Raw genomic sequence first — 17,467 nt, forward strand, 5'->3', positions numbered from 1 at the left:
ATGAAAGACTGAATTGGAAGCAATATGTAATGCAGCTTGATTGTCGCAAATTAATCTCATCAGTGATATCTCCCCAAACTTGAGCTCCCTGAAGCAATTGTTTTAACCAGATAAATTCACACGTTGCCAAGGCCATAACACGATATTCTGCTTCTGCACTCGACCTAGCAACAACCTCCTGCTTCTTACTTTTCCAAGATACTAGGTTCCCTCCAACCAGAACACAATATCCTGAGATAGACCGTCTATCAGAAGAAGAACCTTGCCCAATCAGCATCAGAATATCCGACTACTTGAGTATGACCTATGTTCTCATACAATAATCATCTACCTAGAGCTCTCTTAATATACCTGAGAATCCGGACTACCGCATCCCAGTGGCTATCGCAAGGAGACTATAAAAACTGACAACACTGACTGAGAAAGAAATATCTAGGCAAGTGATAGTGAGATAATTAAGTTTTCTAAATAGTCTGCAATATCTTCCAGGATCAGCAAGAGGCTCCCCCTGTCCTGGTAAGAGCTTTACATTAGGGTCCATAGGAGAATCTATAGGTTTACAATCAAGCATCCCAGTTTCTTCCAGAATGTCTAACACATACTTGCGTTGAGAGATAACAATACCAGAACTAGACTGAACAACTTCTATGCCAAGAAAGTATTTAAGTAACCCCAAGTCCTTAGTCTGAAAATGATGGAAAAGATGTTTCTTCAACTGAATAATACCATCCTGATCATCACCTGTAATAACAATATCATCTACATAGACAACCAAGTATATACACCTCCCCTGTGATGTGTGTTTATAAAAAGTCGAATGATCAGACTCACTACGAGTCATACCAAAGTCTTGAATGACAGCATTGAAACGACCAAACCAAGCTTGAGGAGAGTGCTTCAACCCATATAGTGAGCGACGGAGTTTACAAATGTAACGCCCTCACTTTTCAGATATACAATGAAGCTAAATACAAATGAATATCCCACAAGGGCATTATGGAAATCCTTACCAACGGAAGCGAAGGATCAAACCTGATAGCTAGCAAAGCTAGATAAAAAGGATTCCCAATAGTAAATCCTCTTATGTGACTTCCAAAATTCAATAAATATATCTTATTGTGATTACAATACATAGTAATCACGACTTACAACTTTAGCAGCATAATAAATAAATTCAAGCCTTACATAACCTCCGTTTATACAACTGCGATACACAACTCTCAAAACAAACCTAAAAATTACATAAGATCCATAGAATATGAGTAATAGGAAGTTAAACTAAACTTCGGCCTCCTCGTAGCTCTTTTCTCTTTCTTATCTCCGGGTACCTGGCACGACTGATATACCTAGGATGTTGAATATCCCAGGAGTATGAAACACCCGAGTTAGATTGTTACATCTAAGTGAGGGGTACAAGAAAGGAAACGATGCATGCAAGAGCAATATGCAATTATGCCTAGGGGAGAGCATTCGGTTATAACCGACCGAACCGTCAACATTTTTACCAACCGAACCGATAGGATATGCTAACCAAAAAATCGAAACCGAAATAACCAGTATAACCGAACTACACTAAAACTTACCGAATGGGCGAGCATGATCGGAGGGAGAGAGATGCAGTTGGGGCGGTGTCGTCATCTGCATAGGAAGGAAGCGAAACGCCGAAGACAAAGATGAATGGCCAGCCCTTGTCTGGTTTGGCCCTTCGCTCGGCCAGAGGCCCAAATGGCCCTTCATCTTCGACTGTCAGATAGAGAGATAGAGAGACTATCGTGAGGTGGCGGGAGGGGATCGACAGAGAACTGAGAAGCCGCGCGGGTAGGAGGGAAGCGATGGACCAGTGGTGAGGCCGAAGGAAGGGGGCGACAAACCGATTGGTGCACAGGTGCGCGCGCGCGAGAGAGAGAGAGAGAGAGAGAGAGGAGTTCGATGTCGTGACTCATGAGGCTGAGAGGTTTGGGGTGAGGGAGAAAGAAGTTTGGGGGGCTAGGGAAACCAGAGACTTTCTGAGAGTGTGTCAGGGGGTCACATGGGGGGGGGGGGGGGGGCGTGAGGGAGAGAGAGAAACGTTTGTGTGTGTGTGACATGTGGGGTGGGTTTAAACCGTGGGCGGTAAACCGCCTGGGGGGAGGGGGGTTTGTGAAACCGTGGGCGGTAGCAAAAAACAATGGGCGGTGGAAAGGAATTGGGTTACTTCGGTTAACCGAAATATCCGAAATTTTGTATAAATATAACCGAACCGATTTTTAGCCACATAATTAACCGAACCAAACCGATCCGTTCGGTCGGTTCGGTTCGGTCAGTTCGGTTAAACCGAAAAATTGCACACCCCTAATTATGCCAAGTAATATGCCGAAATAAGAATGAAATCTCCCAAGATCATGGCTCACCACAAGAGCATGAGGTCTAGGCTCACCGCAAGAGCACGAGATCCCCTGTGATGTTTCAATAACTAGCCACAGATACAAATACCGAGATGCATACAAAAATAGACAAGATATACTTAAAGCAATAAAACATGAGATCTAACCTCTTAGCCCCCTTACACAGGCACGAGATATCCTCCGCACTTGCCAAGCATGAACCCCTCAGCCCCCTTACACAAGCTCGAGGTAGCCCCCTTACACAGGCTCACGTGGTCAGCCCCTTACACAAGCCCCCGTGGTAGTTCACACACGACAAGCCACCAATTCGCCACAGTCACCCAAATGACACGATGTATGACAAAGCAGAAGGAATATGATATGCAAGCCACACACGAAAGCCATCGTGTTCAAACCCGATGCAACAAAATAGAAAGGATATGCTCGAACACATGGAACATAAGACGTGAGCAACAACCCATCCACAGATGAAATCAAGAGTGACCAAGAGAAAGGAAAAAGCAAGCATAAACCACTCAATTTTAAGGTTTACCTTGTTGGGACACTATTCACCGTCTTACGGGAATAGGGTTTTCTTGCTGTTTTTCAGTAGTTTTGGTATGAACTCTGAACCTTCCGTCGAGATTGTTTCTACTTTGATTCCGGCAGAACCTCTCCCTCTTTTCTTTAGACAATTCCTCTAAAATCCTTCCTCTCTCTCAATCTCACCAATATTTCCTCAAAGTTTCCCTCTTGTTGAATGTCTCCAAGAATACCCCCAAAGGCCTTATATTTATTGACTTCCTGGGCCAATCACACGTCGCCACCTTGCAAGGTCATTATGAGACTTCAAACCCTATCTCCAAGTGGCCAATGAATGCTTGCCACATGTCCTTAGGGATAAGATTTGAAGACTTTAGCAAACTTGGAGGCTAAGTAAGCTTTTCCTTGGCCAATCACGCAATGCCACCTTAGGGGGTCATTATGAGCCATCATGTGACCTTATCTTATCTTCCAAGTGGCCAATGGTTGATTGCCATGTGTCCTTGTGGATAAGCTTTGGAGACTTTGGAGGCTAAGTAAAAGACTTGGAAAAGACTTTAGCAAAGATTTAAAGAAGACTTACTTTAACAAAGATTTGGACTTAGACTTCAAAACGACCCAAAGCAACATTTGATTTGAGTTTGAAATCCAAGATATTTCGAAGAGATATTTTAAGATTTCAACAAACGACGCTTCGACCCGAACTTTTCACGTAATTGCACCTAGACCCTTTGCAACTTAGTCCTCGGGCCATTTTTAATTGCACTTTTTGGTCCCTGAAAAATTGATAAATTACGCTAATATCCCAAGATTTTATATAAATTACACTCTTACCCGACTTCAATATTTACGATTTTGTCACTGGTTCAGAAATTAAACCTTTGTCTCAAGGCTTCCATAATCCCTTAAAATAACCTATTTCCTCAAGTATTAGAACCTAATAACCTTAGATATCACCTCATATTTGAGTTTAAAAATCTAGGATATTACAACAAACCTGCCTAGACTCCCCCTGTAACACCCCGCTCCAACCGAGGGATGTTATAAATGCGGAAAACATCATCATGAATTTTGGGGATATATTTTTTTTCATAAATATATAATAAGCGTCTGTAAGTGAATAGTACACCAAGTAAGTTCCCAAGAAAGAGAGGTGGGTCACATGGGACACACTTAAATACCAAGTCTTTCCTTAGCCAAAACTTTCCTAGACATGCACTTCCATTACATAACACTTTAATCCATAACTTCCCCGACAATTCCGATTACCTTCTCAGCACATCAAACTTATAAACATCAAGCTAAGACAGGTAATATCATCATAAAACAAATACAGAAGCTAGATCGAAACCTGATATGGTACACAACCAAAATCATCTCATATATAATATCCAAAACCATACCATCATCTAACATGACATCATCAAAACAAAAAGCATATAATCCAAAATACATGCTACGATCCACCTACAAGTTGCCTCCAATCCTCGGCAATTTCTGTTCTTTTTGCACTGCTGCCTTCACCTAGAACGTTGAATATTCCAGAGACAAAAGTCCAACAATTAGATGCTGAATCATCTAAGTGAGAATTCAAAAACATTTTCATGAATGTATGCAAGACATGAACAACAGAAAATCATGACAAACCCGACCCAAGAGAATCCCACACAACACTTAACCCTAACCAGGGAAAATGCAATTTCTCTAAAGGCAACACAACAACATCGACACATTGGCACAACACAATCCTAACTTAAGAGGGAGCAACGTCAATGCATGAACCTGGGAATCACCCCGTCATCATTACGTTCCCACTCAGAAGCTTACGGAGCACTGTCAACATCAATCCTAGCCAAATGATGATCAACACCATCATGGGAATCCACGTCCACCTCAGAAACAATACTACCACACAAGGCATCAGGGGTAGTGTCCACTCACAGCCCCCTCTTGCGAGTCCAGGGTGGTGTAAACTCGCAACCCCGCCACTTGTCGACTCGCAAGAGTGGTGTCCACTCTCAGCCCCCGTCACAAGTGGGTATTTTCCCTTGGTATGCTTCCCTAGTGCTGTCACTTCAAGTGCCACCTCATAAGTTGACAACCCATCCCATATGTACAACTCGTCACCCTAGTGTAACTTCCCTCCACCAAGCCCAGCATGAAAACCGAGGCGATCATCCCAGCACACAACCTGAGATACCTCTGTCCAATAAACACACTTGGGGAATTGCGACTACACTATCGGGGCAACATCCCCAGGTTGACATCCCATAAAAACATGCCAATGCCACAAAACATAACTCGATGCATAAACAACATTTCATATACATAATTTATTGCACAAAATTCAATGCACATACATAAACCATCTCGGGACAAACCCGTATAAAATCAACCATCATAGGTTAAAACCATTCACATGCAGCAAAACATTTGCATGGATCAAATCAAGTTTATAAGAGAAGAACCACTTTGAATAAACCAATTTTTGGGGTTAGAACTCTCACCTTTGACAAAATTCAGGATACTTTGAAAAATGCGCATTGCCTCGATTAGCGTGCCCAACCTCGATTTCCGTGCCAAGCTCAAAAGTTGCACAAATCATATCACTTTAATCCTCAAGGCACCCTAATCAACATATAATAATCAAAAACCCATTTTTCTCACATTTTCTCCATTTTTCTTCAATTTTTTTCCCTTAAAAATCCAAATAAATCCCTCCAAAGCTATTTTCTCCAATCTTTCTTCACAACAAATCATAATAACCTATGAACTTCAAGAGAAAAATACTAGACTTACCCGAATGCCGCGTTTTCACGCAAAACAAGGCTCTTTGATGCTAAAACCGAGACATAGAGGAGTCCAAATCCAAATCTAATTGCACAGGCCTTTAGAGCTTGAATTTAGAGGAATTTAGAAAAAAAATTCACAATTTTTGGAGTCCAGACGCACCCTCACTCGCCCAAACAAGTTGCTCCACACGCGCCCACTCGCGGGGCCTAGCTGGCGCAGTGTCCCACACGCCCCAGTCGTCTTCAACCTCCAGATTCCAGGCCAGCTTGCGACGCCTCTAGTTTTTGGCCCATATCTCCTTCATCCGAACTCAAATTGACCCCCTGTTTGAACCTATGGCTTCGTCTTTTTGCCCTCTACAAGATAATAGCATAAAATCCCACAAACCGAGCCATTTTCAGACTGCTTGAAGCTATTTTCCCCGTGAAGCTCATTTTTCCGACGAGGCTTCGGATCTCACTCATCTCTCAACCAAAATGGCTCAAATTTCACAGAAATGAAGCTTAGGACATGGGCAACAAAAGCCTCTTATCCAATTCTCCCAATTTATTCACAAACTCACAGATCTAACAAATTAATTTTCCAAAGCATTCGGTCACTTCCTATTTATAGGCAACCCGAGCTTCCAAACGCTTAAGGCTTGCTAACCCGACCCCTCTGAGGCTTCTACCGCCCCTGGATCAACCTATTTGCTTCAAAAACCAACCACATCATGACTTGCAGAGCTTCCAAAAATTCAGCCAAACTTCCAGTCGGATATCTTCAAAATCCGGCCGCCTCGTGCTCGATTGTCTGCCCAGACCTGACCCTGATGCATCCCCGACCCATTTGCTCCAGTTCCCAACTATCGGTAGGCGCTGGTTGGCGACTTGCAGCTGCTGGTCGTCCATGGCAGATTGGTTCCCTCCACAAGTTTGAAATATTGCACTTTCACCCCACCTGTTTTGTCTCTTATGCCTTGGCCTATTTTCACAAAGCCCTTGAACTTTCCATAATTGCCAATACATCCCTCAAGTCCTAAAACTTCCATTTCCCCCTTGAAGATTCCAAAAAGTCGTCATCTTGACCTCCCTTCTATGAATTCGGTAAATTGCACTTTGGCCCGAATCTTTATTTTGGCCGCAAACCCATTCGTTTCTTCCAAAAACCACTGAAGGGTTGCTCTACATACCAAATATACCCTCGGGATTCCGTTGTCTTTCCTGAAGCCCCCTACAATAATTCGGTTTTACAGCCTATCCCGCAACTACATTTTTAGCTGTATCGAAAACTATTTCTGATCCATTTTCTTTCGATGCCATAAATCATTCCTTGAAATACTCGACACTATTATATCATTTTCTTTAGGCATCTCGGCTCTAAGGTACTCCCTGCAGTCGATTTGGTCAATTTCTAAGGCTATTCTGATACCTATTTTCCTCAAATCTCATTTTTCTAATAAAATATTCATTTCTTAATTACCAAAAGTTCTTGGGTATTACACCCCCTGAGCAACAAACCCAGGACGTTACTCCATATAAATCTCCTCCTGAAGCTCACCATGTAAGAAGGCATTCTTAACGTCCAGTTGATACAATGGGCAGTGGCACATAGCTGCTATAGAGAGAAACAAACGCACAAAGGACATCTTAGCAACAGGGGAAAAAGTGTCACCATAGTCAAGGTTATAAATCTGAGTATACCCTTTGGCAACCAAACGGGCCTTAAGGCGATCAACCTACCCATCAGGACCCACCTTGACAATATAGATCTACCAACAACCGACAAGAGATTTCCCTGGGGGTAAAGGAACCAAATCCCAAGTACCATTGGAATGCAAAGCAATCATCTCATCCACCATTGCTTGTCGCCACCTCGGATCAGAAAGTGCCTCACTAACAGTTTTAGGTACTGAAACAAAGGATAAGGAAGACACAAAAGCACAAAAAGGAGACGAGACAGTGATAGCTAAGAAAATTATAAATGGGGTGAGGATTGCGAGAAGAACGGGTACCTTTCCGAAGGGTAATAGGAAGCAGATCCTCAGAAGGCAGGACCACGGCAGGTGGAGAGACTGGAGCAGGAGTCGCTGAAGTAGTAGGAGATACGGGAGAAGGCGTAGGAACAACATCTCCACCGGGATGAGACCGAGGCCGATGACGCCGATGATAAACCTACAATGGGGTAGAAGAAGGAACAGGGAGAATAGGAGCAGGAGGGCTCGCGAGAAGAGGGATTGCCTCAAAAATGGCTTGACACTCGGAATGAGGCGAAGAGTAGAAAGGAGACGACTCAAAGAAGGTAACATCCGCCGAAAGAAAATAGCGGCGGATGTCAGGAGAATAACACCGATAACCTTCTGAAGGCGAGAGTTACCAAGAAAAATGCACTTGATGGACAGAGTAGACAATTTATCTTGACTGGGAGACAGGTTATGGACAAAGCAGGTGCAACCAAATACACAAGGAGGAAGAATATATAATGGTTGATCAGGAAACAAGAGAGAGTGAGGAATCTGGTGTTGAAGAACCGAGGAGGGCATCCTGTTAATGAGATAGCAAGCAATAAGGATAGTTTCAGTCCAAAAGCGAAAAAGGGACATGATGATGTAAAAGAAGAGTGCGAGCATTTTCAATCAAATGTCTTTTTTATGCTCAGCAACCCCATTCTACTGTGGTGTATATGCACAAGACGACAGATGCAAGATCCCTTGAAAAGACATAAAGGTAGTAAAGGGAATAGAAAAATACTCAGGGGCATTGTCATTGCGCAATACTTGGACAGAGGTATGAAATTGCGTTTTGATTTCAGCACAAAAGGATTTAAAGATTGAGAATAACTCAGAACGATTTTTCATTAAATATAACTATGTGCAATGAGAATAATCGTCGATAAATGTTACAAAATATTGAAAACCCAAAACAGACACGATGCGACTAGGACCCCAGACATCGGAATGAACTAAAGCAAATGGGGACATAGCCCAATTATTGACACACATTGGAAAAGAAATACGAGACTGTTTTCCAAGTTGACAAGACTCACAATGAAAAGACGACAAACTAGATAAACTGGGGACCATCTTCTGAAACTTAGCCCAAACTAGAATGTCCTAAACGATTGTGGAGAAGAGCAGGAGACTCAGTCACCAAGCAAGCAATAGGTGATGCACAGGAAGGTTGAGATGATAGAGAACCTGCGACTCACATCCGATGCCAATCATCTGTCCCGTACCGTAATCTTGGATAGTAACAGAATGATTATCAAAGGTGATAGAACAATTTAAGGCACGCGTAAGTTTACTAACAGAGACAAGATTAAAGGGACAATGAGGAAGATAAAAGACAGAATCCAAAGCCAGAGAAGGTAAGGGTTTGGCAGTGCTAATAGCTTTAGCAACCGCTTTGGACCCCTTGGCTAATGTTACAGAAGGTAAAGAAATAGAATTAGTAAAATGAGAGAACAAATGGGGATTACCAGAGATATGGTTAGAAGCACCTGAGTCCAGGACCCATGGTCCCAAAGAGGATGACTAAGCGAGACAGGCAGTGGAATCACCAAAGTGGGAGACAGAAGCAACTATGGATGAGGTTTGCTGGGACGTCTTATACTTGAGATACTCATCATAGTCAGCCCTAGAAAGAAAGACAGATTGCGATGGATGACCATCAAATGACTCAGATCGAGAACCATCAGCATGAGCAACATTAACACGAGGAGGGCGGCCATGCAACTTATAACACTGTTCCTTAGTATGCCCCCACTTGTGACAGTAGTTACACTTGGGGCGTTTGCCCCGATTACCACGATCTCCTCCCTGTTCACCACTACTCTGAACTTGTGAAGCCATGACTGAATGATCACTTGCAGAAGGAGGAGGCACTATAGGAATAGATGAAACCCAAAGAAAACAAGAATACACTTCATCCATAGTAGGTACAATAGGACTAGCAAGAATCTGATCACGAATAGGAGCAAGCTCAGGACCAATGGCAGCAAGAGTACACACCATGAAGAACTTATCCCGCTGAGCTAGATTCTCTGCAGGAGTCTTACCAGCAGGTAACAAGGAGTTAAATTCAGCTTTAATAGAGGCCATCCGACCAAGAAAATCAGGAAGAATCAAACCCTGTTGTCGTAAACTGAGCATATTAGACACCACTAAATACAAGCGTTGAATGTCATTAGTGTATAACGCCTTGGCCTGAGCCCACAATTCATAGCACGTGGTATAGTTAGTATAGATCGGATGAAGAGAGGGATCAATTGACTGCCACAGAGACTGCACAACAGAGCATCAGCTCTCTACCACTCAGGTTTATTTGTGGTCACATTCTTGATCTTAGTAGTTAGATGATCCCTGTAAACCTTGACCCATACACCATTGTTTAACTACCTTGGACCAAGAGATATAATTGGAACTGCCCATCAACTTCTCAGTAGCAATGGCTGGAGAGGGAGACAAAAATACCAGAGAAGGTGCCAAATTTACTAGTTCCAGCCATGTTGGACAAAAGAGAGCCCTACAAGATCAACATATATGAAACAAAAGGGTTAAATAAGCCAAAAAATAAAGGTTGGATGATCCAGCACAGAGAACAGGCGCACTGGAGCGACGGCAGATGGCGGATGCCGGTGACCGGCGGGGCGGATGCCAGCAGATGGCGACGAAACCACCAGGGGTGGGATGGACTGATGGAGGCGAGTCCAATGGTGAAGACGGCGTTGCGATCAGAGCACTAGTGAGAGAGATCGTAGAAAAAACGTCTCCATGAACAATGCGAGAAAGGCGACACATGGCAGCGACAACAGGCGACGGTCCTCCGAGGGTCAACAAATCGAAGGCTAGCAAACACAACGGCGGTGGTGGTGTGCGTGATCGGTGGTCGGACGGTGAAGACCTGCTGCTAACCAGTAGCGCGCGCACGATGGAAACGCAGTTGGTGATAACGGCAGTGGGACAGCAGGCTGCAGCGTTCGGTGGCGACACGACCGACGGTGGTCATTGGTGATGTGGGCGGCGACGATAGCTAGGGTTTGTATGGTGGCTGTTAGGGTTTGTATTAAAAGCTAGGGTTTGTATTTTGGCTCTGATACCATGTGAAACTTAGGAAGAAAACCTAGCTTTTAATATGTATATACCACTTAATTAAATTCATAGACTATACACCTATATATATATATAAATACAATGGGCCATGGGCTCTAATATAGGATTAACCCTAGACTATAACCATATAACTCAACAATATTGATTATCTAGAAACTTTTGCTCCTATGGCCAGAATAACTACGGTAAGAATTCTCATAGCATTGGCAACTAAATTTGGGTGGAAATTGCAACAATTCGATGTCAAAAATGCCTTCTTACATGGAGATTTAGAGGAAAAGGTCTTTATGGAAATCCCTCTAGGTTTTGAACTGAGAAGAATAAGGTTTGTAAACTCAAGAAAGCCCTATATGCGCTCAAACAGTCCCCTCGTGCATGGTTTGGAAGATTTTCAAAGGCCATGCTTTCTATGGGATACCACCAAAGCCGAGGAGACCACACCCTATTTATCAAACATACAGGAGAAAAGGTAACAGTTTTACTTGTCTATGTGGATGATATTGTGGTGACAAGGAATGACACAATTGAACAAGGCTATCTCAAACAAAACTTAGCTCGTGAATTTGAAATCAAAGACCTCGGCTAATTACGATACTTCTTAGGTATAGAAGTAGCACACTCAAAGGAAGGTATTTTTCTATCACAACGAAAATATATCTTGGATTTGCTTGGTGAAATAGGACTATTAGGAGGAAGGACACCAGTTGATCCCAATACAAAATTACAAGCTAATAAGGATGGTCAAGAAGTGAACGAAGGGAGATTTTAATGCTTGGTAGGGCGATTAATATATCTATCACATACTAGGCCTGACATATCGTTTGTTGTCAGCCTAGTCAGCCAGTTCATGCATGATCCTAATGAAGAACATATGGCAGCAGTAAGGAAGATTTTATGCTATCTTAAAGCTACGCCTGGAAAAGTGATCTTATTCACTCTAGGAACAGACTTAAAGCTTCAAGGCTATATAGATGTTGATTATGGTGGTTCTCTAGTTGACTGAAGATCTACAATCGGGTAATATGTATTCCTAGGAGGAAATTTGATATCCTAGAAGAGGAAAAAGCAAGGGGTGGTGGCTAGATCTAGTGCTGAGGTAGAATTTAGAGCTATGGCTCTAGGTGTATGCGAACTCTTATGAGTAAAGATTATCCTAGAAGATTTGAAAATTCTGATACAAAGGCCTATTGAACTCTTGGGAGATAATCAATCAGCTATAAGTATAGCCTACAATCCGATGCAACATGAAAAAACTAAGCATATTGAAATTGATAGGCATTTCCTAAAGGAAAAATTGGATAGTGGTCTATTGAAAATTTCATATATTCCTTCCAACCATCAAGTAGCCAATGTTCTTACAAAAGGTTTGTCAAATACCCAATTTGAAGCCATGATCAACAAGCTGGGTATGATTGATATCTACTCCCCAGCTCAAGGGGGAGTGTTGGAATGAGATTAAGAAGCTATGGCCGAGAATCAAGATAGAGATAGGATTTTATTCTTTTATCTTTTGTATCTATTTTGTGTTTTATCTATTTGTTGTATATTTAAATTGTTGTAATCTAGTCCTAGATATAAGGTAAGTAATCTAGTCCTAAAAAGTAGGGAATGTAATCTAGTTCTAAAACTTAGGAGAATTCTTAGGAACCTTCTTGTATAAATTCTATTATTTACATCAATAAAATTAAGAAGGAATACCGTTTCCTTTTTCCCACATTACCAAAAGTGATAAGGAAGAAAAACTCAAGTTGAGAACAAAATTGGCTTGGGAATTTGAGATAAAAGAGCTAAGGAAACTGAAATACTTCCTCGGGATTGAAGTGGCATATTCCAAACAAGGGATATTTATATCTCAACGGAAGTATATCCTTGATATGCTCAAGGAAACAGGTACCCTTGGGTGCAAACCAATGAATACTCCTATTGATCCAAATCATAGAATGAGCCAAGAAAGTAAGGAGGGAACAATTGTTGATAAAAGACGATATCACAGGTTGGTAGGGAGATTGATTTATCTCACACACCAAACCTAACATCACTTATGCAGTGGGAGCAATCAGCCAATTCATGCATGATCCTAAGGAAGAACATCTACAAGCAGTTCTGAGAATTCTCAGGTACTTGAAAGCTATTCCATGAAAAGAAATTTTGTTCAAAAAGGTAAGTGATTTGATAGTAAAGGCATACACGGATGCTGATTATGCAGGATCTCTTACAGACAGGAGGTTAACCACAGGTTATTGCATTTTCTTAGGAGGAAAATTGGTTACTTGGAGGAGCAAGAAACAGAATGTGGAAGCCAAATCAAGTGCAGAAGCAAAATTTTGTGCTATGGCTCTTGGTGTTTGTGAACTCCTTTGGATCAAAATAATTCTAAAAGATTTGATGATTAAATGAAATGGATCAATGAAACTATAATGTGATAACAAATCAGCTATCAGTATAGAATACAATTCGGTTCAACATGATCGAATGAAGCATGTGGAAGTGGACAAGCATTTCATCAAAGAGAAGATTGATAATGGACTTATTACTATCCCTCGCGTGACATCATGAAACCGGTTAACTGATGTTTTAACCAAAGCTTTACCCACTTCAAGGTTTCAAGAGATTGCTAGCAAGTTGGGAATTGAAGATATCCACTCACCAGCTTGAGGGGGAGTGTTGAAAGAGGCTGAATAAATTAAAGGATTTACTCAAGATAAGAAATAATAGATGTGGAATCCATGGATATGGAATGTAAGATATTTTCTCCATATTAGGTAGTTTCCAATTGTACAAATTTTCTTTGTAACTAGCTTCCTTAGTAGGTTGATTGCTAGTTTCCTTATGTAGGTGTCAAGATTCACCTTAAATAGGGCTGTAAATTCATTCTGAAAAGGTAGAAGAATTACGAGAATTTCTTCATTAACCATTACATTTTTGCTATAGTTAAAAGATCTAGATTAAATTTTTTTCTTTAAATAAAAACCATAATTAGCTATGAGCAAACATATACATGAGACGATTATGCTTAAACAGTAAACCATCAAAGAAAATGGGAAGAGAAAAAATGTTGAATGAAGATATGTATGCTAATGTATAAGGTGCAAGTTTCAAAGTTGGAGGATACCATGGTTTTCAAAAAGTTTGTCATTGCCAAGTACACCTTCAGCTATAACAACACCACTGCAAAAGCAAAATGAAAACAAAATTGTTTAGTATGAAGATATATGCTGGCACTAAAATACTCCAAAGGCAATTCTCTATTTGATCATATGAAAAGCATAAGAAATGTTAACTGAGATGGAATGGAACATGGCACATTTAAGTTGTCCTCCTACATGATATTGCAGAAGAGGTAAATGATAGTACATCAGCATGTTAGATTGAAAGCTCTAGTAAGGAGCACTTTTTGGCAGCACCAAGACACACTCTGTTAAACAAGATTGCCCACATAAGTCACTATTGCAGGCATCTTGCCTCCACTACTAGCAAACAAAGGATGTCCCTGAATTTTTATATCCCCTTTTTAACAAGGTGCAGCATAATATGATTTTGAATGCATTCTTTGCATAATTAAATGCCTGATTCTCCTGCTTATATAATAAGTATGACTTAATTAAGAAACACTACATTATTGCACATGTTACAATATTCATTTTAACATCTTTCAATTTCCCCATTTATTTATTTTTTTTATGGCTAAAAAGTTTTTTTTTTTTTTTCTGTAAATAAGCTAAAAAGTTGATGCAACCAATAGAGAGAAAGGAAATATTCACATTTGACAATGGCTAGTTACAGAAAACATTTTTCCAATTTCCCATCTCCAATTTTCTACTTCATCTCCAGTTTCTTCTTCCACATAAAATTTGGAAATGCCTTCACTTGTTAAAAATAGGAAACTATTTTCTTATATTGATGTTTTAATTGAGTGATTGGCTTTGATGATGAAAAAATGACAATTGGTTTTCGAAATCTAAACACAAAATCAATTTAACATTCAATGAAAAATGGTGGAGAACATGAAGCAATGAATTATTTTAGTAAATATATTATTTTAACCCAAAATATATTTTAGTAAATAAAGAAATAAATAATAACATAAAAATATATTTTAACCAAAAATATATTATTTATTTTTATTCCTGTTTAGTTTATGTTGTTGTTTAGAAAATATGTATATTTAATCCAAAATTATATTCAAATACATTTTCAGTAAATATATTATATATTTATATATATTAGTTTAATAGAAGACCTAGAGAAAGAGGGGGAGATGGAGGTGTCTGCGACGAATGGTGGAGGCAAACAATGAACGACGGAGATGGAGGAGGCAAACAACGAACGGTGGAGATGGGCGAGAGAGAGAAGGAGATGGAGGCGTCAGCGGCGGAGGCAGACGACGATAGAAGAGAAACGACGAGCGAGAACAAAAAACCCAAAAAGAAAGAGAAGGGGAGAGATGAAGGCGTCGACAATGATTGGAACAACAGAGGCGGACGACGATAGAGGCCGCAATAGAGGTGAATCGTGACCAAAAAAGTTGATGGTGGCGACTTCAACGGCAGCGAAGGATTATTTTAACCCAAAATTTTATTTTAACCCAAAATATATTTATATATATATAATTTGCAATGAATCGTTGGTCAAATGGATTAAAATGAAGCAAACATTTTTAATAAAAAATAAGGCCATCTATCGACCGATTAAGAGAACATGTCGACCATTTTGCAAATTTTGCCTAAACTGTTGACCGTTTTGGTTGAAAAGCTTCTGGCTATTGATCATTTGCCTTAGGGCTATCGACTGGCATAATGCTTGCTCTTATCTCCTTAAATTTGGCCTTCATTTGTCGACCGATCCTTTAATTTTGGTCCATCTGTCGACCGCTTCTCAATGAATTGTCGACTGATAGTATGTCCAGCCTTGATGTTCCTGAAACATGTCTTGCATCTATTAACCGATGCACTTACATCTATTGATCGACAAAATGCATACACACCTATCGACAATTTCAAATAAACTGTCGACCGATTTTTGAATTTTTACTAAGTTGTCGACCGATTCCTTGCATCTATCGCAAGATCTCCCAATGGCTAGTTTGTCCACTATTGCAAAGTGCTCCCTCCACTTCCAACGACAAGATTCTCGAATGGGCTCTCAAGACACTATAAATAGAAGTCAAATGGAGGATTCAAATTACTCAAGTGATCAATCTACAAGCTCCCAAGTGCTTACCCATTGTTGTGCTCTATTGGTGTATTCATTCTCGTTGTTTCGAGGCTTTGTATTTTCTTTGTAAAATTAGACTTCAAGCCTTGCACCTATTTGAGGTTATATTGTAACTAAGAGTGCATACTCTTAGATATTTCTTTCTTGTATCACTCTTTGTGTTCCTAGCTCATATAGCTAGAGAACCTACTTGTATTTAAGTAGGAGGTTATATCTTACCTAACTTTGCTAGAGGGCTTGCTTGGTTAAGCAAGAGGATTGTATTCTCCTAACTTGGTGCTAGAGGTCCTATCTAGTGTGATAGGAGATTTATAGTAATTTGTTTGAAAATCCTTAGTGAGGAGTTAAGGTAGTGGATTAGGCTTGTCTAATCTGAACCACTATACATCACTTGTGTCACTCTATTGTGTTTACTCTTTGTTTCATAAATTGTGGTTTGCAATCTTCTAATCATTTTTAACTTGCATCAAAATTCTATCTTCATCATAATCAAAATTTCAAGTTTTAAACCAAAATTTTAACCAACCCAATTCACCCCCCTCTTAGGCATTAGTGCTATTGCTATACAATTATATCAATCCTAACAATTGAAAAAGATATTCCAAATGGCCAAAGAAGACATGTTTTCAGCTTTTATATAGGGCTATAAATTATTATTGATAACATTACTATAATATTAAAATATTAATAATTATATTATTATCATAAAATTAATACTGCCAATACAATATTTATGATATTTCAAACATTATATTTTTAATGATAATTTATTTGTAATATTACTATAATAAAACTAAGAATACAGATCAATAATATTAAAAATAAAATACTCATATTATTAATAATATTACAATATTTGGTAATTGCTAAGGAAGAAAGACTGGTTTAGGGTTTGGGGTGTGATGATTAGGAGAAATCAATATTATATGCCTCCAAGAGATGGGATGGGTCGGAGTTTAAGCTAAGATGTTTGCAAAATCTGGATAAACTTTGGTATTCAAGGAAAGATAGGGCTAACAATGGAGTGGGGATTATTATAGATAAGACTTTCAAGGATGGGGTATTGAATGTGAAGAGAATAAGAGATAGGATCATTGAAGCCAAAGTTGTTATAGGAGAAAATAATATGAATACTGTTAGGCTATCTCCAACCGGTCGCCATTTCACTTGACAAGCCAAATTTTTAGGGAGGCTTTGGGATTTCTCCACTCTAATGCTACTTGTCATCACCAATTTTCCTCGCCATATTATAGTGATCCACTATCGCCTTGCTAGATTTGGCGATCGAGCTTGTCGCCACAGCCTTTGCCATCTCTCCCCACAACGGCCATCTCAACAGCCCACGCCCCCACAACAGTCGTCATCATAGCCTTTGCCATTGTCGATTACAACCAATTTGTCGTCGGCTTTAGAGACAGAGGGTCTAGGTGGTCGGACATGAAAAATAAGAAAAGGCCCATAGTCG

General features: G+C 40.2%; 1 protein-coding gene across 6 annotated transcripts in view; it reads right to left on the bottom strand.

The window, feature by feature from the left end:
• The window catches only part of LOC127809667 (sodium/hydrogen exchanger 7), a 156,853-nt gene that overhangs the window by 109,654 nt on the left and 29,732 nt on the right, over window positions 1-17,467 (bottom strand). For all 6 annotated transcript variants that reach the window (XM_052348650.1, XM_052348655.1, XM_052348651.1 and 3 more), the window contains one exon: window positions 13,901-13,956. In XM_052348650.1, coding sequence (XP_052204610.1) covers window positions 13,901-13,956 — 56 coding nt within the window. The remainder of the gene's footprint in view (window positions 1-13,900; window positions 13,957-17,467) is intronic.

Source organism: Diospyros lotus, chromosome 9, assembly GCF_014633365.1.
Source record: "Diospyros lotus cultivar Yz01 chromosome 9, ASM1463336v1, whole genome shotgun sequence".
Lineage (NCBI taxonomy): Eukaryota > Viridiplantae > Streptophyta > Magnoliopsida > Ericales > Ebenaceae > Diospyros > Diospyros lotus.